At 39.0% G+C, this 23,530-nt stretch overlaps 1 protein-coding gene across 1 annotated transcript in view; it reads left to right on the top strand.

Annotated features, from left to right (window-relative positions):
• Positions 1-23,530, top strand: part of PDE5A (phosphodiesterase 5A) — a 216,728-nt gene that overhangs the window by 32,049 nt on the left and 161,149 nt on the right. Inside the window, exon 2 of the mRNA XM_089684312.1 lies at positions 4,603-5,176. Coding sequence (XP_089540438.1) covers positions 4,603-5,176 — 574 coding nt within the window. The remainder of the gene's footprint in view (positions 1-4,602; positions 5,177-23,530) is intronic.

Genomic DNA, 23,530 nt, shown 5'->3' with positions numbered 1-23,530 from the left:
TCGTAAGTATGTATCGAGAACACCTGGCAAGTCCTCTCCAAAGCAATTAAATCCAAATAACCAATGCTTGAAATTTCACTCCAGTGTGTCCAACAAAGTCATTGCAATCCAGGATAAAGTCATTTAACATATGGAAATAACACAAAGTGGATATGACTACAGTAGCAATATACATATTAAAAATATTTGTCTGGTTTAACCAGATATTTTCATAGACTGTCTTTGAAACAAGTGTAAACCGATATACATGTTAATTTGAAATGTGTGCTTCACTTACAGTATAATAGTGTATGAGTAACACAATTGGTACATAAATTGTATGAAAAAGCAAGCTTACTAATAGGCATATACAGTAAAAAATTTGAAAACTGAAGTCTAAAATAATTGTGCAATTCAGCCCAAAATATTATGCATGACAAAAGTGGAGCCTGTTGGCAAAGGCTGCTGGCTTGTAGAAGTGGATGGTGAAACACATACCTGCATTGTGTCACGGCTCTACGTCAGCTCCTTAACAGTTGCGCTTGTTCTACCATATGTTGTAAGTGTACATTTTTTTATTTGGTATTATTAATAAAATTTAAAATGGTGAGCACTATGCATCTTCCTTGCTTTTTTTGAGTTATATCTGCCTAAGAAGGTCTTTATGCGGTGAACCCTGGGCTCAGTCATCCATGTTGAGGAAGAGACAGCTTGATGCTGCTATTCTCCAGTTGTCCTTGTATAATGCTGGGATTGGAAGGAGCATTCTCATTTTAACCTTTGTAGTGGGGGCCATTTAACCAAGGTGAGTGGGGCTGGTGAAGGTACTCACATGAAAAGAAGTTTACGACTTCACAAGGACATTTGGGTATGTTTTCTGGCTTTTGTCAGGTGTATTATTTTGCACGGAAATGTTCAATTTGTATGTACTTTCATTTTCACATTTTTCACTGTGTACGCCTATTATTAAGCACAGATGCCATGAAACATGTTGGAATAGTTGTGGTATTGAAGATACTGAAATAGACAACACAGGTTATGCTTATGAACTGCATCAATGAATCTGAGAATATGTAAATACTGATCACAAATCTTCCCCTTTGACCTTCACCTGTAATAGCCAGAGCAACACCATTGACTCTACAACAAGTAAACTTCAGGTCAAACATACAGTTAGGTCCATATATATTTGGACACAGGCACAATTTTCATACTTTTGGCTCTGTATGCCACCAGAATATATGAAAGCAAAATAATCCAAATGAACTTGAAGTGCAGACTTTCAGCTTTAATGCAAGGGGTTGAACATAAATATCAAGTACAAATTTTAGGAACTGCAACCATTTTTATACACAGTCCCTCCATTTTCAGGGGCTCAAATGTAATTGGACAAATGGATATAATCATAAATAAAATGTTCATTTTTAATATTTTGTTGAGAATCCTTTACTGGCAATGACCGCCTGAAGTCTGGAACCCATGGACATTACCAAAGACGGGGTTTTCTCCTTTCTGATGCTTTGCCAGGCTCTAACTGCAGCTGTCTTCAGTTGTTCTTTGTGGGTCTTTCTGCCTTTAGCTTTGCCTTCAGCAAATGAATGCTCAATTGGGTTGAGATCAGCTGACTGACTTGGCCATTGCAGAATATTCCATTTCTTTTCCTTCGAAAGCTCCTGGGTTTGCGTTTGCAGTGTGGTTTGGATCATTGTCCATATGTAGTGTGAATCGCCGTCCAATCAACTTTGCTGCATTTCACTGAATCTGAGCTGACAGTATATCTCTAAACACTGCAGAATTCATCCAGCTGCTTCTGTCTTCTGTCACATCATCAATAAACAATAAAATAACCCAGTGCCACTGGAAGCCATGCATTCCCATGCCATCACACTGCTTCCACCATGTTTTACAGATGACGTTGTGTGCTTTGGATCATGAGCTGTTCCATGTTCCAAGCCTTCTCCACACTTTTTTCTTCCTGTCATTCTGGTACAGATTAATCTTAGTTTCATCCATCCAAAGAATACTTTTCCAGAACTGGTCTGGCTTTTTTAGATGTTTTCTGGCAAAGTCTACTCTGCCTTTTCTATTCTTCAGGCTTATGAATGGTTTGCACCTTGTGGTGAGCCCTCTGTATTTGCTCTCGTGAAGTCTTCTCTTGATAGTAGACTTTGACAATGATACGCCCACCTCCTGGAGAGTGTACTTCACTTGTCTGGATATTGTGAATGAGTTTTTCTTTAAAATAAAGAGGATCCTGCGATCATCCACCACTGTTGTCTTCCGTGGACGTCCATGCCTTTTTATTTTGCTGAGCTCACCTGTGCATTCTTCTTTCCTCAGAATGTACTAAACTGTTGATTTGGAAACTCCTAATGTTGCTGCTATCTCTCTGATGGGTTTGTTTTGTTTTTGAAGCCTTACAATGGCCTGTTTCACTTGCATGGACAGCTCCTTTGAACACATGATGTAGGTTCACAGCAATAGATTCCAAATGCAAATACCACACTTAGAATCAACTTCAGATGTTTTACCTGCTTAACTGATGAAGAAATAATGAAGGGGTAGCCCACACCTGGCCATGAAACAGCTTTTGATTCAATTGTCCAATTACTTTTGGTCCCTTGATAAAGGGGGGATGGCTACTCTTAAGAGCTGTAATTCCTAAACCCTTCCTCCAATTTGGATGTACTGCACATACCCTCAAATTAAACCTGAGAGTGTGCACTTTCAGCCCATGTCCATTATATAACTATAGCTTGAATATGTTTTGGTAAATACCTGAAAAAAACTAAAATGTTGCCTGTGTCCAAATATATATGGACATATCTATATATCTTTTGCAGTGAGGAAAATCAGGGAGATAATTTTTTGCAGAAAAAACAGAAGTGTGTAATGTAGATTGTCTTGATCCAGTTGGACTGAACTTACCAGTGCCAAAGCATGGAAATAAAAATGTTCATAAGTACTGGGCAAACTGTTTACGACCTCTTTGGAGTAGCTGAGCATGCAATTCTTGACAAGCATTTGATTGGATGTACATCTTTTTTCTTATCTGTATGGTTACCAGGGGTGGACTGACCATTTGGAAACTCTGGCACTGCCCGAGGACCCGGTGTCAGTAGGGGGCCCCATGAGATGCCCCTGGTACCTTTTTCATAGGCTTTTTTGAGTTTGGGCAAGGACACAGGGGCCCCATGATCCCCTATTGCCCCATGAGTTGTCAGTCCGCCCCTGATGGTTACCACAACTACACAGGGCCTGTATTGAAAGTTACTTCCTTTTCCCCTCCGGTTTACACCAATGGGTTTTTTAGTGCTTTTTGCAGAAACGCACTACAGTCCATTTAACATGGCTTCCTATAGGACATGTTCACATCCATGCTTTTTTGAGCTGCTGTAGTTTAAGGGTCAGGGACTTTTTCAATGCAAAAAGCAACGTTTTTGCTGCAATAAAGTAAAATGGAGAAGCTGCTGAAACGTATGTAATACGTTTTTACAGTGTTTTGCATTTTTTCTGCCCAGCAACAAAAAAATTTTCCACTTTAACAAAAAAAAGCTGACAAAACCGCGAAACACGATAAAAACATGGCAAAACTGAGTGTGTAAAAACGCAAAACACGATGCAAAAAGCAAAAAACGGATCAAAATCAAAGAGCATAGGTGTGAACCAAGCCAGGATCTTTGGATGTTTTTAAATGTGTATTTTTTTTAATTTTTGCTATAAATTCAGGAATAAATCATTGAGAGAGATACTGTATGTGATATGCACCTGTAAAGCCATGATTCAATTTTTTTATTTTGTCCAACCATAAGGTTTAACAAAAAAAATTAGCTGCTTTGATGTGGACGGTGAAATCCTTCCTGCTGTGGTATTGTATTCTGACAGTGGGGAAACTTCCATGCCATCAGAATACAATTATTAGTGTTGCTGGCTATAGCCTCATCATTCGGCAAAAACCCAACAGGTTGGTTGTACACATGTCGATCGATAGATTGGCTCATGTACAACCAGCCCGCGCATATATGGATCGAAATTTAGCTAAACCCTTCTGGACCGGACAAATTAGGATTGGTGTATGGCCAGTTTAAATCTTCCTGTAATACGTATTCTCTGTTTACAGAAAAATGTAATCAATGGATATTCAATATTCTATGCTTACAAAACCTGAAAACCTGTAGGGGGCCAAATACGTATAGAAACTGTAAACATCTAAGAAGCTCTGCCATCAGAAATTATTGATTAGAAAGTATTTTTTGATATTCTGGCTCTGGTCAATTTATACCATTTATTCATTTTACAATACTCAAATTCTGTTTTAGCAAGCAACTTTTCAGGAAGAAGAGTCTCTTTTTTTTAACACAGTAAAGGCTAATATACAGTATGCCAAAAATGTGCCTGAGAAACTCTGTTTCATACAGTTATATTGAACACAGGCTTTAGTTTTTCATTATGAAAATGACCCCAGCCAAATTACAGACAGTACAGATGCTATGCATTGGATTGCAGTTCATTTCTGTAAAGGTTAAAGGATTAATGATCACTTTAAATATTTCATGCTGACACTTTACATCAATCACATGCTTCTGTGTTGTGAAATATTTATCAGTTCTCTCTCCTTTTCAGAGAAATGGTCAATGCATGGTTTGCTGAAAGGGTTCACACAATACCAGCATCAAAAGAAGGAAACAAAAGCAATACAGAACATAACCAGCAGGCCACTTCTTCTGAAATCACCAACCAAGGGGCACCAGTAAGAAAGATTTCAGCTTCGGAGTTTGACCGGCCTCTTAGGCCCATCGTGGTTAAAGACTCTGAGGGAACTCTGACATTTCTTGCTGATTCAGAAAAGAAGGAACAGATGCCTCTGCAACCCCCCATTATATCGACTGCAAGTGATCAGTGCTCAAGGCTTTTGGAACTGGTGAAAGATATATCAAGTCACTTAGACGTCACTGCCCTTTGTCATAAAATCTTTTTACACATTAATGAACTTATATCTGCTGACCGATACTCCCTATTCTTAGTATGCGAGGATAGTTCCAATGAGAAGTTTCTGGTCAGCAGACTGTTTGATGTAGCTGAAGGCACAACACTGGAGGAGGCTTCAAATAACTGCATCCGCTTGGAGTGGAGTAAGGGCATTGTAGGCTATGTAGCAGAGTATGGACAGCCTTTGAACATAAAAGATGCATATAAGGTAAGATAAAGAAATCCTGAACTAAAGCAAAACTGTGGGAAAAAATGACAAATCTGATGCAGTCTGTCAATATGAATAACAAAGATGTCTTTGTTTTTTTGAGTCTCCCATGTAACATAGTTTTGTCACCTGTTGATCCTGCCAGTAATTCTGTTAGTTTTCAACTTCTTTTAACAGATTAAACTGTCCAGGAAAAGTAACAGAGGATTGCACCAAACTATTTACAACAAACAGGTGCTCACAGTGGTCAGATTTCTTCTATAGTTATAACTTTTATCACAAAAAGACAAAAAAAACTCTGTAACTGCGTAAAATTGTTAGCTAGATTAGAATGTATTTTGTAAGTTACTTACCGTATGTAAAGGCCATCTACATCTACTAGTCTATTAACCTCTGCCCTCTCCACAGATAGATAATGTTGCTGTCAAAGTCTGCCTACTCTGCTTCTTCGATACAGTGGAGTAGTGAATGTAGCCACCCTAAAGAAGGAAATGTTTTTCTAGCCAGATAATCAGGTAAAAATAAATGGGAAAAAAGCCTAAAGAGAAAACCAATGCAGCCAACACATCTAAGGACTGGCAAGCTGCAATATATTACAATTTTGTTTTTGAGTTTAGATATGCTTTAAGCAGGGTTTCTCAACCAGAGTTCCATGAAACCATAGGGTTCCTCCAGAAGGTGCTAGGGGTTTCTTGAGCAATGAGCAATTTCTGCCTCCCAGATAAGTTCGCAATGACACCATTATTCTTTTTAGCAATCATTAAGGAGGTAATTCTTCCCAATGACAAGTGTAAGGAGCATTTTTCCCAATGACCACAAGTGTAAGGAGCATTCTTCTGACTATCACACTAATGTATCATGAGTTGTAGATATAGTAATTATTATAAACTGCTCCCTGGTACCAGGAGGTTATTTCAAGGGTTTCTCTGTGTTGAAAACTTTGAGATTAGTTGCTTTAAAGTAAAGCATACATGCAGTAACTTATAGAGCTTGGAAAACATGGCCTAAAGTAGATGAAAACCCCAAATGAATGGTACTTAATCATCTACAGCACTGTGTATTATAAACAATTACCTTTTGTTTTAAATATAAAACACAGTTTCCACCTTTTTCAGTGCTGCTGGTCTCCTGTCTACTTGCATGCACTCCAACAACTTTTTCACATCATCTCCTAAGGTAAATTTCCTGATGGTTTACAACAGTGGAATGTGCCTATGCTTTGTGTGTTGGCACATCCACCTCTATTCTCTATTGAGAGAGTGTGGAAAGGGAAGACAATGCAGGAGAACAATTAGGAAAAAGGGGCAGAGAGTTGTCACCCTGTAAAGGGAAGTGCCTGCACAAGTATATTCATGGCAGAATTGCCTAGTATTATTATATCAATAAAAACTGTAGATGCAACATTACTTAAAAATTATAATAACCAGCTTATGTGAGATTTCAGCGACTGGATATGTGTACTTTATTTTTCAGTATTGTAATTGCTACATTATTATTTTCTGATGTGTTTGTATTAAAGAAGCCCTCCAGCTAAATGAAAAAAAAAAAATATTTTTTTTCTAAGTGAAAGGTAATGACTCTCTTTTGGTCAATAAAATGCAACAATTTAAATATTATATATCTATGTTTTATCTATATCTATATATGTTTTATCTAAATATGTCTTCTCACTATACTGGTATATTTAATAAGGAAGTGTAAAGTGCCACGGCTATGTGTGAAGTGCAATAATCTATGCACTTTGTACTGCTTTATTAAATAGCCCTGTCTGTGACATGTTCATATTTTGAAGTTGTGCATTGTCTTCAGCACCATTGCCACACTGTTTAGGTGCTATTTGCCAGTTATATTTTGGTACAGGTATCCATTATTATTATGCTTCTTCTGCCATGTATTTCATCTTGTATGGTGCTTGAGTATAATTATCTGAATGTAATATCAGGTCTTCTGTAGATCTACAGAAGGATAAAGGACAAGGACTGACAACAAGTTCCTCTGAATAACATTACTCACAAAATGATATTGATACAATAGAATGAGTCCAGAAATGGGAACCAAAATGGTGAAAGGTTTGGTGATAAAACTTATCTGGAGAGGCTAGTATTACTTAATATTTGCAGCTAGAGTAAAGAAGTGAAAAGGGGACATGGCTGAAACCTTTAAAAATAATAGGGGTGAATAAGGCCGGGGAGGATAGTATTTTCAATATAAAGCTAAGATCAGGAATACAGGGACATGACCTGAATCTAGCAGTAAATAACCTTCAAACCTAACCTAAGTTAAAGTATAATTTTCCCCGAAAGAATAGCGGATACTTGAAACAGACTTTTAGTAGAGCTAGTTAGGCAAACTATTGTAAGTAAATTTAAACATGCTTGGGATGAAAATAGATCTATACAAGGTTAAAAACAGAACAAGAAAAAAAAGCTACAAACGATAAAAAGAGGGACATACTTAACGGACCACTTGGTCTTTTTCTTCCAGAAATGGCACAGTTATCGCGCCATGCTTGAAAGTAGAGCTGTTGCTTTTTAGGGCTGTTTATTACTAGCTTATTATAGATTGTGGAGTGCTTAGTGATCATAGCACTGCATCCCCCATATTGAGCATAAGAAGAGCAGTTTATAAATGGGACTTCAAAGATGCCACACACAAGAATAGCTAAAATGCATTCATATTTTATTGAATATACTGTGCATTCAGTATTCAGACCCCCTTCACATTTTTCAATTTTCTTATGTTGCAGCCTGATAATACAGTTGATTAAGTTAATTTTTTTTCTCATTAATTTACACTCAGAACCCCATAATGACAAAGTGAAAACAGAATTTTAGAAATATTTGCAAATGTATGAAAAAGGAAAAACTGAAATATCACATTGGCATAAGTGTTCAGACTCTTTGCAACAACACTTGAAATTTAGCTCAGTTGCCTCCCATTACTCTTGATCATTGCTGAGATGATTCTATGCCCAAATTGGAGTCCACCTGTGGTAAAATAAACAAATTGGACATGATTTGGAAAGGCACACACCTCTCTATAAAAGGCATCACAGCTGACAATGCATACCGTATCAGAGCAAAAACCATGAGGTCAAAGGATTTGTCTGCAGAGCTCAGAGACAGGATTATTGCAAGGTATTGATCTGAGTAAGGCTAAAAAAACTTTCTAATGTATGAAGGTTCCCAAAAGCACAGTGGCCTCCATAATTCTCAAATGGAAGACATTTGGCACAACCAGGATTATTCCGAGAGCTGGTAGCCTGGCCAAACCGAGCAATCGGGGAGAAGAACCTTAGTAAGAGAGGTGACCAAGCACCCGTTGGTCACTCTGACTGAGCTCCAAAGTTCCAGAAGGACAACCATCACTGCAGCCATCCACCGATCTGGACTTTATGGCAGAGTGGCTAGTCAGAAGCCTCTCAGTGAAAAACACATGAAAGGTTGCTTGGAGTTTGCAGAAAAGCACCTGAAGGACTCTCAGACTGTGAGGAACAAGATTATTCTGGTCTGATGAAACCAAGATTGAACTATTTGGCCTCCATTCTAAATATTATGTTTGGAGGAAACCAGGCACCGCCCATTACCTGCCCAATATCGTCCCAACAGTGAAGCATGATGATGGCAGCATCATGCTGTGGGGGTGTTTTTCAGCAGCAGCAACTGGGAGACTGGTCAGGGTTGAGGAAAAGCTGAATGGAGCAAAGTACAGAGCTATCCTCAATGAAAACCTGTTCCACAGCACTCAGGACTTCAGATTGGACCTCATGACAACCATCCAATCACACAGCCAAGACAACACAGTAGTGGCTTAGGGACAATTCTGTGAATGTGCTAGAGTGGGTCTGCGAGAGCCATGACTTGAACCCTTTTAAACATCTCTAGAAAGACCTGAAAATGACGGTATACCGATGGTCCCCATCCAACCTGACTGAGCTTGAGAAGATTTGCAAAGAAGAATGGCAAAAAATCCACCAGTCCAGGCATGCAAAGCTTGTTGCATCATACCCAAAAGGTTTGAGTCTGTAATTGATGCCAAAGATGCTTCAACAAAATACAGACTGAAGGGTCTGAATACGTATGCTAATGTTATAATTTGGTTTTTTTCTTTTTAATAGATTCACAGACATTTAAAAATGAATTTAAACAACAAAAGTATCAGGCTGCAACATAACAAAATAAAAAAAAAGAAGGGGGGTTGAATAATTTATGAATGCACTGTAAATAATTTAAAAACATACATATATGTGCAGAATGCTTTATGGGTATAATTAGCACTCCTCCTTATGGGCTAACTAAAATATCTCTTATTAATCACCTCCAGTTAAATACTTAAAGTGACTCTAAAAGCACTATATTCACTATATCTGGTCTTCCACAGTACACAGAACATGGAAATGCAATTATTTTAGTAAATATAAACTGCTAAATACCATTTCTCCTCAGCAGTTAGTGCACTCTTGTGTTTAGTCGAACACATGTTAAAGCTTGAAGGAGGCATTTTCATTCTGCTCTAGGAGGATGCAGGACCCCTAACCTCTGTCTGGACAGAGCTGATTGGCCCTTTGCTGATTACATTCACTCTCCCAAGAAATAAAACCCTTATAGCAATACACACCAAACTGAACATGTGCAAAGTGTCTCCACACTATATGTCTTATTAGGAGATAAGAGGGGGGCCCCCACCTTGCCCCACCCCCACTCTCTTCTCATTGGCTCACTGGCTGTGATTGACTCAGCCAATGAGGAGAGAGAGTCCCGGGATAGCCGAGACTCCAGTGCACATCGTTGGATCGAGAGGAGGCTTAGAGTATAAGGGGGGCTGGGGGGGATGGTGCATAGAATAGGTTTTCTACCTTTATGCATAGGAATGCATGAAGGTAAAAAAAACTTGAGCCTTTACAATCACTTTAATAGTCTATACACATTACAATCAATATGCTAGAATTGTTTACAAAACTTCTCAATGTGTTCTGCTGTCTTCTTCAGGAAATTGACAAGTTACATTTCTATCCAGTTCAGCTACTTGCTATTGGCTTTGACAGCTCAGACTACCTCACCTATGTTAAGTTGCTCCATAACAGAGGTGTGGAGGTGTTAGCAGGGTTACTGTTAATGCTGAATGTCACAAAATGTACCTGCTCTTGGCTATGAGGTCTGTCATCCTGACATGTGGACATTAAATCCCTACAAACACAAATGTATTGCACATGGGATTGAATGTTTGAAGTGAACATTGGTTCACTTCACCTTGCAGAGTGACATTATTACTAGTTTACAGATTAGCTTTCCTAATTGCAGGGGAAAAAATAAATGAAACACAAATATGTATAGACACTAGCAGCTCTTTCTTAATGCTTATCATGCACATGATCTTTTCGGCTGGAGTTCTTTAAAAAGTAAGTTCCACATACTGTTGTCATGCTTTCTTTAGAAGACCTCCAAGTGCCAGCATCATACGAAGAACATTCTTTCTTAATAGACTGCTGTTTGTTGAAGCATTTGACAAACAGCTGTGAATGAATAAATACACATTACTTTTGGTCAATATGGCTAAATTTTCATTTTGTTTACTACAATTTAAACTTTATTTGGGAATATGAATATTTTCAAGCTTTTCAGCATGTTTTCCTGACATCATTATTACAGAATGTCATTATTTGAAATCAGAAGTGCCTTCATCAAAATGACACAACGTAGTAGATGGAACATTAATATCACCACTTGGCTGTTTTACTATCTGGAATGTAATTTATTACAGAGCTTGATGTAAATGTGGAATAACATTCCAGCGTAAATCCAGTGGATTTACAGTGATTGCTCTTTTGAGACCTATACACTAATTAATTCACAGAAAGGTCACGTTATGTATGTGTAAGTAGCATTACAATTAAATACGCAGGATTGATTTTTAAATCGCAGTTTGTTATGTTAAAGTCAGAAAAGCCCAGAAGGAGCTCAGTACCTCGCCCTGCAGGTGCTCAAGCCGTGTACCTACTAATTAACACATAAACCCAATCTAATTGGCCCAACAGGATTTAAATCAAGCTGATTTCAGAGTTGTTATGCCCAGGAACATTTCTCAGTGCTCCCAACCCCTGGGGTGTTAGAAATGAGTCATACCTCACACATGGATCCCTTAAGTAGAAGCAGATTTTACAGATTATGAAAAGAAATGTTTAGTTTTAAAGATACATGCTAATCAAATCAAAAATATTAACTACTTGACCTCTAGAGGATTTACCTCCCCTTCCTGACAAGGCCATTTTTTGCGATATTTACGTTGCTTTATTTTAACTGACAGTTGCGCGGTCATGCAATGCTGTACATAAATGAAATTTATGTCCTTGTTTCCCCCCACAAATAGAGCTTTCTTTTGGTGGTATTTGATCACCTGTGCAGTTTTTATTTTTTACGCTATAAACAAAAGAAGACCAACAATTTTGAAAAAAAACCCTGTATTTTTGACATTTTGCTATAAAACATATCCAGTAAAAAAAATTTAAAAAAAAATTTTAAATTTAAATTTCTTCATAAATTTAGGCCAAAATGTATTCTGCTACACGTTTTTGTTAAAAAAAATCCCAATACGTGTAAATGAATTGGTTTACATAAACGTTATAGCGTCTACAAATGGCGATATATATATTTAATGAGTCATACCTCACACATGGATCCATTAAGTAGAAGCAGATTTTACAGATTATGAAAAGAAATGTTTAGTTTTAAAGATACATGCTAATCATATCAAAAATATTAACTACTTGACCTCTAGAGGATTTACCTCCCCTTCCTGACAAGGCCATTTTTTGCGATATTTACGTTGCTTTATTTTAACTGACAGTTGCACGGTCATGCAATGCTGTACATAAATGAAATTTATGTCCTTGTTTCCCCCCACAAATAGAGCTTTCTTTTGGTGGTATTTGATCACCTGTGCAGTTTTTATTTTTTACGCTATAAACGAAAGAAGACCAACAATTTTGAAAAAAAACCCTGTATTTTTGACATTTTGCTATAAAACATATCCAGTAAAAAATTTTTTTTTAAAAATTTAAAATTTAAATTTCTTCATAAATTTAGGCCAAAATGTATTCTGCTACATGTTTTTGTTAAAAAAAATCCCAATACGTGTAAATGAATTGGTTTACATAAACGTTATAGCGTCTACAAATGACGATATATATATTTATATATATATATATATATATACAGTCATGGCCGAAATTGTTGGCACCCTTGATATTTTTCCTGAAAATCAAGTATTTCACACAAAAAAGGTATTGCATTAACACATGTTTTGCTATACACATGTTTATTCCCTTTGTATGTATTGGAACAAATATAAAACAGAGGCAGAAAAGCAAATATGACATAATGTCACACAAAACCCCAAAAATGGGCTGGACAAAAGTATTGGCACCCTTAACTTAATATTTGGTTGCACACCCTTTGGAAAACATAACTGAAATCAGTCGCTTCCTATAACCATCAATAAGCTTCTGACACCTCTCACCCGGAATTTTGGACCACTCTTCCTTTGCAAACAGCTCCAGGTCTCTCTTATTGGAAGGACACCTTTTCCCAACAGCAATTTTAAGATCTCTCCACAGGTGTTCAATGGGATTTAGATCTGGGCTCATTGCTGGCCACTTCAGAACTCTCCAGCGCTTCTTTGCCATCCATTTCTGAGTGCTTTTTGACGTATGTTTGGGGTCATTGTCCTGCTGGAAGACCCAGGATCTTGGACGCAAACCCAGCTTTCTGACACTGGGCCCTACAGTGCGACCCAAAATCCTTTGGTAATCCTCAGATTTCATGATGCCTTGCACACAGTCAAGGCACCCAGTGCCAGAGGCAGCAAAACAACCCCAAAACATCATTGAACCTCCACCATATTTTACCGTAGGTACTGTGTTTTGTTCTTTGTAGGCCTCATTCCGTTTTCGGTAAACAGTAGAATGATGTGCTTTACCGAAAAGCTCTATCTTGGTCTCATCTGTCCACAAGACGTTTTCCCAGAAGGCTTTTGGCTTACTCAAGTACATTTTGGCAAACTGTAGTCTTGCTTTTTTATGTCTCTGTGTCAGCAGTGGGGTCCTCCTGGGTCTCCTGCCATAGCGTTTCATTTCATTTAAATGTCGACGGATAGTTCGCGCTGACACTGATGCTCCCTGAGCCTGCAGGACAGCTTGAATGTCTTTGGAACATGTTTGGGGCTGCTTATCCACCATCCGGACTATTCTGCGTTGCAATCTTTCATCAATTTTCCTCATCCGTCCACGACCAGGGAGATTAGCTACAGTGCCATGGGTTGCAAACTTCTTGATAATGTTGCGCACTGTGGACAAAGGCAAATCTAGTTCTCTGGAGATGGACTTGTAACCTTGAGATTGTTGATATTTTGCCACAATTTTGGTTCTCAGGTCCTCAGACAGTTCTCGTCTCCTCTTTCTGTTGTCCATGCTTAGTGTGGCACAGACAGACACACAATGCAAAGGTTAAGTGAACGTCTCTCCTTTTTATCTGCTTTCAGGTGTGATTTCTATATTGCCCACACCTGTTACTTGCCCCAGGTGAGTTTACAGGAGCATCACATGCTTGTAACATTCTTATTTATCCGCAGTTGTGAAAGGGTGCCAATACTTTTGTCCAGCCCATTTTTGGAGGTTTGTGTGACATTATGTCGAATTTGCTTTCTTTCCTCCCTTTTTTTGTTTTGTCCCAATACACACAAAGGGAATAAACATGTGTATAGCAAAACATGTGTTAATGCAATACGTTTCGTGAGAAATACATGATTTCCTGGAGAAATATCAAGGGTGCCAACAATTTCGGCCATGACTATATATATATATATATATATATATATACTGGAATTTGTATTTGTATCTATCAGTGCCGTCAGTCAGTGCCACCCATCAGTGCTCATTAGTGCCGCCTATCAGTGCAGCATCATCAGTGCTGCCTATCAGTGCCGCCTGTCAGTGCCTCCTATCAGTGCTTTTCATTGCTGCCTATCCGTGCCACCTCATTAGTGCCTCCTATCAGTGCCCATCAGTGCTGCCTATTAGTGCCACATGTCAGTGCCCATCAGTGCTGCCTATCAGTGCAGCCTCATCAACGCACATCAGTGAAGGAGAAAAATTACCTGTTTGCAAAATTATATAATAAAAACAAAAGAAAACTTTTTTTCACATTTTTTGCTCTTTTTTTATAGCACAAAAAATAAAACACCCAGTGGCAATTAAATTCCACGAAAAGAAAGCTCTATTTTTGTAAAAAAAAAAGGATAAACATTTCATATGAGTATAGTGTTGCATGACTGCGCAATTGTCATTCAAAGTGCGACAGTGCTGAAAGCTGAAAATTGGCCTGGGCAGGAAGGGGGTGACAGTGCCCAGTAGGCAAGTGGTTAACAACCATGACTCATCTGCTTTCAGGGGGATTTCCCAGTGACAGCAGAATGTAAACCAACAAGTGCAGCATTAAAAAAAAAAACTACGTGGGGGTCTTATCCAAACATGCAGGCTAGGAAAGAGGGGGACAAGCATGTGCGCCTCCCACCTTCCCGAACCATACTAGGCCACATGCCTTTAACATGGGGGGGGGGGGTGCTTTGTTGATGAGAACAAGGGCATGTTTCCCACAATCCTGGGAGGTGGATGTGCGGGTGTGTGGGGTGACTTATCCTGCTGTATTTATCTAGGGGTACAGCTTAGGTTTTGATTTTGCAGGGATAATTTTGAATTTGATAGAAAAAAGAATTGCATTTTTACACAAATGTCTCACCTTAGCTGTATATTTTGTGCCATTACCGTGACCAAAAACAAGCCAACATAAATTCTCCTGACATGCATGGGGATGCCATATATGCTTGCATTACTTGTTGTTTGTACAGTACTTGTAGTACGGCTCAGAAAGTATAGTGAATAAGTGTCACAGAATTAAAAGAAGTAAATGTGTGGGTTTCCTTATTAAGTAAGTTTATAAACTTCAAGATTATTCAGATTAATAGGAGTAATATAAATAATTGAAATGCAGTGTGGAAGTGAATATATAATTTTATATTATGACCAAAGATACAGTTTAATACACTAAAACTTTTGAGGTTTTAATTATGAGGTTTCCATACATTTAAAATATGATTATAATCCTTTCTATTGCTTAGTACTGGCCTTTAGAAATGTGACTTGTCACAGATTCACATGTGGATATTAGGCACATCATTATTTTAATGAGCTTTGCCAATTTTTCCTTTTTTCATTTTATACAGTTATTGCCCCTCTGATACAGCAATTGAAATTATTTTAACAAATCACAATATATCTGACTGCTTCTGTGGAGCAATTTCATTATTTAAACCTTCAGTAATTCCGCAATCATATTATTTCAGCAAATTGTTAAATATAAAGGTCTACTAGCATGTAATGCAACTTATACAAGGACTCTCGTCAGAGAAGGTAAAAATGTACTGGTGAGCTCCTATTCAGTATACATTTAGATCAGGGGACATCTGTGACTTCATAATTATAGGAATCCATATTCATCAATTGGCTTTCGCTTCAGGAAAGATATTAGTTGGCACTCTTGGTGAAATGTGTGCATTGGCTGCCTTAATAATGAGAATGTTACATATGTTATGTGTTTAACAATCCAGTAAAAAGAACAGTGCTATGCACCTTCATCGTGAGTCACTGAAATAAGAAAAGCAAATACTGAATACTGACTAAAAATTTAATTTGCTTGTATGGGGACCTATTGGAATTCTATTACAATGCATTTTGCTATCGGTTGACAATGTTTTTAAATCCAATTTGCATTTTTTCTCCAAAATATTTAAACAAATTGCTTAATCGAGTTCATAGTTGCATTGTCACGTTGGAAAAAAGAAATGTCCACTGAGTTCAACCAAAAGTTAAAATGAATCTGTAGTTTGAAGGTTTTTATCTAGTTTTGGATACACTAGGAACCAGAGGCGGCTCTATGCTTTGTGAGGCCTTAGGCAAAACTTAGACATGAGGCCCCACTCACGCCAATAATGGGTAAAAAAAGTTCAAGCGATAAAAATTAACTGTATAATTTGCATATATTAGGAGACCTAAATCCTATGAACTAAGAATTCACAGTTTCTAGAATTTTCTCTAACTAATTATTCTTAAATCAAATATCATTAAACATAGGGTATGTACACTATATTGCCAAAAGTATTGGGACACTCTCCAAATCATTGGATTCACCTCCATGGCCACAGGTGTATAAAATCAAGCACCTAGGAATGCAGATTTTTTCTACAAATATTTGTAGAAGAATGGGTCGCTCTCAGTAGCTCAGTGAATTCAACCTTAGTACAGTTATAGGTTGCTACCTGTGCAATAAGTCCATCCTTGAAATGTCCTTGCTACTAAATAATCCGCAGTCAAATGTTAATGGTATTATAGCAAAGTGGAAGCAACTGAGAAAAACAGCAACTCAGCCACAAAGAGGTAGGCAACGTAAAATGACAGAGCGGGGTAAGTGCATGCTGAAGCGCACAGTGCGCAAAAGTCGCCAGCTGTCTGCAGAGTCAATAGGTAAGGCACCCACCTGAGGGCGGAGCCTAACCATGGCGGCTGAGGAGAGCCCGATGTAGGAGCTCTCGGACAATCTCCTCCACCCGACCTCCCCAAACCCCTACCTGTGACGAGGAAACGTGGTGAAAGGGGTTGCTGCGGCAGGGTGGTCCCCGCTGGATGGACGGAAGAGCTGTGGGAGAGCTAGTCTGGGAGACGGGGTTCGGATGCGGTGCTTGGTGGCGAGGGCGTGTCTGGTTGCTCGGAGACGTGGAGGAGCGGTGCGGCCACGTGGTCAGCCGCTAAGCAGTGCTGGGAGACCAGGAAGCCGGCCGGTGTTCGGAGCGGAGGGAGAGCAGCTGCCCGGCTTACGGGCTCACTAAATGAAGTCCTGTTGCGGGTCAAATAACCGGACTTTTGTCTGCCGGCAGACTATCTGGTGCCCAGCTAGCTAGCTCTCGATCTGCAGTCCCCTATGTTAAACCTAGAACCCGGAGCCCTGGTGGTCGGTCCTTACCCGGAGATCTGCCTGCCGGCTTATTAACCGAAGACCTGACCGCTGGCCAACTACATGGAGGCATACTTGGTGGTCTACTGTTCGGGGTCCTGCTGATTGGCCCACTGTTCAGAGCCCTGTCTGTGAAGGAAAGACACTGGGGATTGGAGAGACAAAGGTGGAAGATACACTTGGGAGCCCTCTAAATACACACACTGCCCAGCCGAACAACAGTGGAAGAGAGCTCCTAGCCGGGTCACGAGAGGAAGAGTGACACGAGGAGGGTGAGTGACTTTGGTCGATACTTGATAAGTATGGTCCCCTGTTGTAAACTGCTTAGGGGAAGAAGCGTATGAGAGTAAAAAGGGGACCCCCCTTGACTGGGGAATGTAAAGGAGTGGAAAAGAGAAGAGGGTAAACGAAAGAAAAGTGTGAAAACCAAGTGAGTGGATAAGGTGCGATTTGTTTATTAATAATTGTCTCTCCATAACCCCGAGCCTATAAAGAAGAATAAGATTCATAGAAGAATGAAAAATAAAAATGCAAAAGGAAGTGGGCCTAAAGGGACTCAGACCGGTACCATTAAAAAATATACCTCCCAGGGAAATATAACTCCAGAAAGATCTCAGGGAAATAGTGGAAAAGGAGAAGTAGACCTAAGTCTGGAATGTAGCCCTAGACTATCACTAGGCCTTGACATTAGTAGCCAACAAATATCAGCTAATACAGTGATGGAGACAGAGTTACAAATACCAAATAAAAAGGAAATGGCAGAAATGTTTAAAGGTCTGGAAAAAACAATAAAACAAGAAATTGTAAATATTCGAAATGATCTGGGACATCTCTTGGTGAGAGTGGAAGAAACGGAGGAAAAAGTTAAAAAACAATCCCAAATTATCTCTGAATTAGAAAAAGAAATAATTAATATAGGGAAAGCCCAAGAAAAACTGCGCTATAAGACTGAGATACAAGAAAATAGGAATAGGAGGAGAAACATTAGGATACGAGGAGTCCCAGAGAATTCAAAAGGAGAAAATTTGCAAGAGGTGGTCTGTAAAATATTAAACTCCATAATGGACAATACTGATATGGAAAGGATTAAAATGGAAGGAATCTTTAGACAAGGAAAATTCCAAGGAAATTCGGGAAAGGAAAGGCCAAGAGATATACTTGTTAAATTTTGTGACTTCCTAGATAAAGATAAAATTTGGAAAAGGATTAAGGGAAAATCAGTAATCATGTACGAAGGAAAAGAAATACAGATATATGCGGATTTGTCATCAGAGACTCTGTGGAGAAGGAGAATCCTTAGACCTCTATTGGAAAGATTGAAAGAACAGAACGTCCAATATAGATGGGGGACCCCTGAGTGCCTAATAGGGTGGAGAAATGGAACTACAGCATATCTCAGGTTCCCAGAAGATTTGCAGTATTTTTGTGATAGACTTAAACTACAAAGACTGGAGATCCCTGGTTGGGAAGAAGAACACTGGGAAATTAGAATAAAAGGAAAGGAGCGCTGGCAGCCTGTTGGAGGGAGGAGGCGGGGGGAGGGGGGGGGAGGGGGAGAGGGAGAGAGATAATGTGGGTTTTTTTTTTTTTTTTTTTTTTTTTTTGTCTCTCTCTCTCCCTCCTGTCTTTTTCTGCCTTCTCCCAACCTTCTCCTAGCCACTATTATTGAGATATTCAGGGAGGAGTTAGGGGTTGAGGGGGAGGTTGGAGAAGGGGGAAAAGTGGTCCATGGGTGGAGTTCTTTATTTTTTTTTGCCCTGAGATTAAATCAAAGGTGGATTGTATTTCCACAAATGATTAGTAGGCAAATAGTAGGCCTAAAAAGAGGGGGGGGGGTGGGAGGGAGGGGAGGGAAGTTGGGAGGGATGGAAGCTGGGTGGGAGGGAGGAAGGGGAGGGAGGGAGGGGAGGAGGTACGGGGTCAATACTCTGCAAGACAGAAGAGATAAAGAGGAAAAGGCAATCAGGAAGAGGGATGGAGCCAATTGGGAACGATGGAAGAAATACAGTTTATAACATATAATGTGAACGGGCTGAGTTGCCCAGGGAAGAGATTTAGGTTGTTTAATGAGTTACATCATAGGGCGACGTCAGTGGTATTTTTACAGGAGACACACTTTGAGATAGAGGCAAATGTAAAACTGAGATCCAAATACTATCCAACATGGTACTATGCAGATTCTCCAAGTAAAAGAGCAAAAGGGGTTGCAATAGGTTTGGCAAAGAATATGAGATTTGAGCTGGAGGATAGAAGAACCGACCCGGAGGGGAGGTTTTTATTCTTAAAAGGTAAACTTCAGGGGATTGAGTGCACTTTAGCCAATATATACTGCCCTAATAAAAATCCGGAGATATATATGAAGGGTCTGTTAAAAAAATTAATGGAATTTAAAAAAGGGCGTTTGATAGTAGCTGGAGACCTAAATTTCTGTATGGACCCACAAAAGGATAATACCTCTTCTGTGCAAAGAGAGGGGAGTAGGTCTCTGAGAGCTTTGAAAAAAGCGATGCATGAATACCAACTAGTGGACATCTGGAGAATAACGCATATGAAAGACAGAGACTATTCCTTCTTCTCGAATGCACACGAGATATACTCGAGATTAGACTACATCTTAATAGACCACCAACTGATAGATCATCTGGTTAAAATCGACATAGAAACAAGGACGTTCTCGGATCATGCTCCGGTTGTGATGAAAATGAGATGGGGAGGAAGGTGGACTGGAGGATTGGGGTGGAGGTTAAACGAGGCTCTTCTTCTGGATGAGGATATAGTTCAAAAAATCGAGAAAGAGATTAAGGTATATTTTAAGGAGAACGAAACAGAGGGAGTATCGATAGCTACAGTTTGGGAAAGCCACAAGGTATTTATAAGAGGAATCTTGATCGCGGCAGGTGCAAGGAAAAAAAAGGAAAGAAGAGAGAGGGTCAGTAGGCTCTTAAAAGAAATATTGGAACTGGAGCAGATCCATAAGAAGAAAATAACAATAGATACGAGACAGAAGTTAGTGGATAAAAAAGATGAGCTAGAGAGGTTGATGGAGGAGGAGAAGAGAAGAGTATACAACAGGGTTTTGAACGAAAGATATAGATGGGGAGACAGACCAGGAAGATATTTAATGAGAGCCTTGAATAAAAAGAAAAATAGGAACTACATAGAAAAGATAAAAAGTTCAAAGGGGGAGTTGGTCCACTCAAATAAAGAGATTATTAAAGTGTTTACGGAGTATTATAAGAAATTATATAATATCAGTACCCAAGGCCCTCTAAAAGAAGCCCAAGAGGAAATTAATAAAAAAAAGATGACATACTTAAAAAATGCGGGATTACCAAAACTAAGTGAAATACAATTGAAATCCCTAGATGCAGAAATCTCCCAGGAAGAAATTAAAAGAGCATTGAAAAGCACAGGGGGGGGAAAAAGCCCAGGCCCGGATGGTTATACAGTTAGGTACTATAAGAAATTCAGTGAGGTATTGCTACCCAAGCTGGAGAAATATATGAATGCTCTGGGAGGTGGGACGGAAATGAGGAGAGAATCCCTACAGGCCCATGTAGTACTTATTCATAAGGAAGGAAAAGATCCATCTCAGTGCTCCAGCTATAGACCTATTTCATTACTGAACACTGACACTAAACTGTATGCAAAGGTGTTAGCAAACAGGTTGAGGGATCTGATGCCTGAATGGATCCATGGAGATCAGGTGGGCTTCGTACCAGGGAGAGAAGGTAGAGATAACGGCTTGAGAACCCTGATGCTTATTCAGAAGAGTAGAAAAGGGAAAGCCCCGGTGGTGCTCTTGTCGATTGACGCAGAGAAGGCATTCGATAGAGTGGACTGGGGCTTCATGATGGATAATTTAAAAGTGCTGGGGATAGGCGATAGAATGCGAGAGTGGATAAGCAAATTATATAGTGAGCCTACTGCAATCATCACGGTAAACGGGGAGAGATCAGAACCCATTGGAATGTCTAATGGGACAAGACAGGGCTGTCCACTGTCCCCTCTGTTATATGTATTGTCACTCGAACCTCTGTTGTCAATAATAAGAAATAGTGGATCGGTAAAGGGAATACAGATAGAATCCACAGAACATAGAGTAGCGGCCTTTGCGGACGACTTATTGTTCTATGTGGGGAATCCTCGAATAACTCTCCCAAATATAATGAAGATTCTGAAGGAGTACGGTGAACTTTCAAACTTAAAAATTAATCCAACGAAAACAGAGATCCTGAATATTAATATACCAAAGAATGAAAAAGAAAAACTACAAAAAGAATTCCCCTTTATATGGAGAGAAAAAGAGATAAAGTATCTAGGAATAAAGCTTACTGCCTCACTTAAGAACTTGTATAGATTAAATTATATATCTTTGATAAATGAGATCAGGGAAGATTTAAAAAGATTAGAAGGAGGAAACCCAGCCTGGATAGGACGCATAAACCTAGTCAAAACGGTAATTATGCCTAAAATACTGTATAGATTTCAAATGGTACCAATTAAAATTCCAGAGGCCTTCTTTAAGATAATGAAAAGAATGTTAACAAAATATATATGGAGGAATAAGAAACCCAGAATAGCATATGAAACATTGAGTAGGACTAAAGAGAAAGGGGGAATGGGTCTACCAGATGTCAAGAGATATTATAAAGCAGTGGTTTTGGCAAGAATATATGACTGGACATTTAACCATAAGGGGAAAAGTTGGGTAACAATTGAAAATGATCTTAGTGGCACTAGATTGAGTCAGATGATATGGGTCCCAACACAGTTTAGGGGAATTAAAGAAAGCACAAGTATGTACACATTAAATGTTTTTAGGGTATGGGACACTTTACACAAAAACATGAAATGGGAATTCAATTCTATATTAATGCCTCTCACAAATACTGAGTATTTCCCCCCGGGAAAGAATAAGATATCAGGGAGATGGTTTAGAAAGGAGGACACCCAACTGAGTGATGTCTTGGTGGAAGGGGAACTGAGATCACTTAAAGATTTAATAGAGAAGAAGGGAGATATTTTTATTAGAATAGATGAGTGGAAGTATCATCAATTGAAATGTTTTATTGGAAATCTACCGAAACCCCTGAGAATAAAACAGGAGTGGAATATGTTTGAAAGGTTGTTGGGGACACGAGGTGATGGGAAACACGGTATTTCAAAAGTGTATAGAATACTCACAGAATTAGACACAAACACAAAGTCAACTTTTATTACAAAATGGGAAAGGGACATGGGAGTTGAGTTTGACGAAGATAGACAGAGAAAGATGTTTAGATTGATACACGATAATGTTAGTATGAGAGAGGTTGAGGTTAATTACAAGTGTATGACACGATGGCACATTACACCGAGTGTAGAGCATAAGATGAATGGGGAAAACTCAAATAAGTGTTGGAGAGGATGTGGAGAGATTGGCACGGTGTTTCACATATGGTGGGAATGTCCGAAAATTCAGGCCTTTTGGAAGATAATAGTTAAACTGATTGAGGAAATAACCGAAATTGACATAGGGTTAGACCCAACGACGTGCCTCCTACACAAGGTAGAGACATCTGTAAATAAACATAAAGATTCAGGTATTTGGTACTTCTTGAATGCAGCGAAAGGGCTGATACCCAAGTTTTGGAGAAGAGCCGAGGTACCGAAGGAGGAAGACTGGATTAACAGAGTGAACCAGATTGGTAGAATGGAAAAATCATACCATATGCATGAAGATAGGATGGGAGTGTATTCTAGGAGATGGGAAAAGTGGGAAAGAGCAAGATTGAAGGAGAAATATAAGAAAATATAAACTAAGAGGTTAACAATAAAATGGATAAGCCTTATTAGATCAGAATGGATTGGAGTCTGCAGAGGGAAGAGGGGGGATGAGGGGCGGGAAGGGGAGATAGTGGGATGGGAAAGAAAAGAGTTTTTTTTTAATAAGGGAAAGATAGAAATGTTATAAATGTTTATTTGTATTGAGAATTTTTTTTTTTTCCCTGTTTTGGGACTTTTGTATTAATATGAAAAATTTAATAAATATTTAAATTAAAAAAAAAAAAAATAGGTAAGGCACCCAAACTTTGTGTGGCCTTCAGATTAGCAAAACAACAGTGTGTAGAGAGCTTCATGGAATGGTTTTCCATAGCCAAGCACCCAGTGCAATGCAAAGCATCGGATGCAGTGGTGTAAAGTACGCCGCCACTAGACTCTAGAGCAGTGGAGATGTGTTCTCTGGAGTGACGAATCACACTTCTCTGTCAGGTAATCCAATGGACATGTCTGGGTTTGGCATTTGCCAGGA

Source organism: Staurois parvus, unplaced genomic scaffold (genome assembly GCF_062004578.1).
Source record: "Staurois parvus isolate SC_StPar_1 unplaced genomic scaffold, SC_StPar_1.0 ptg000344l, whole genome shotgun sequence".
Lineage (NCBI taxonomy): Eukaryota > Metazoa > Chordata > Amphibia > Anura > Ranidae > Staurois > Staurois parvus.
This window is presented reverse-complemented; position numbering and strand designations above follow the sequence as displayed.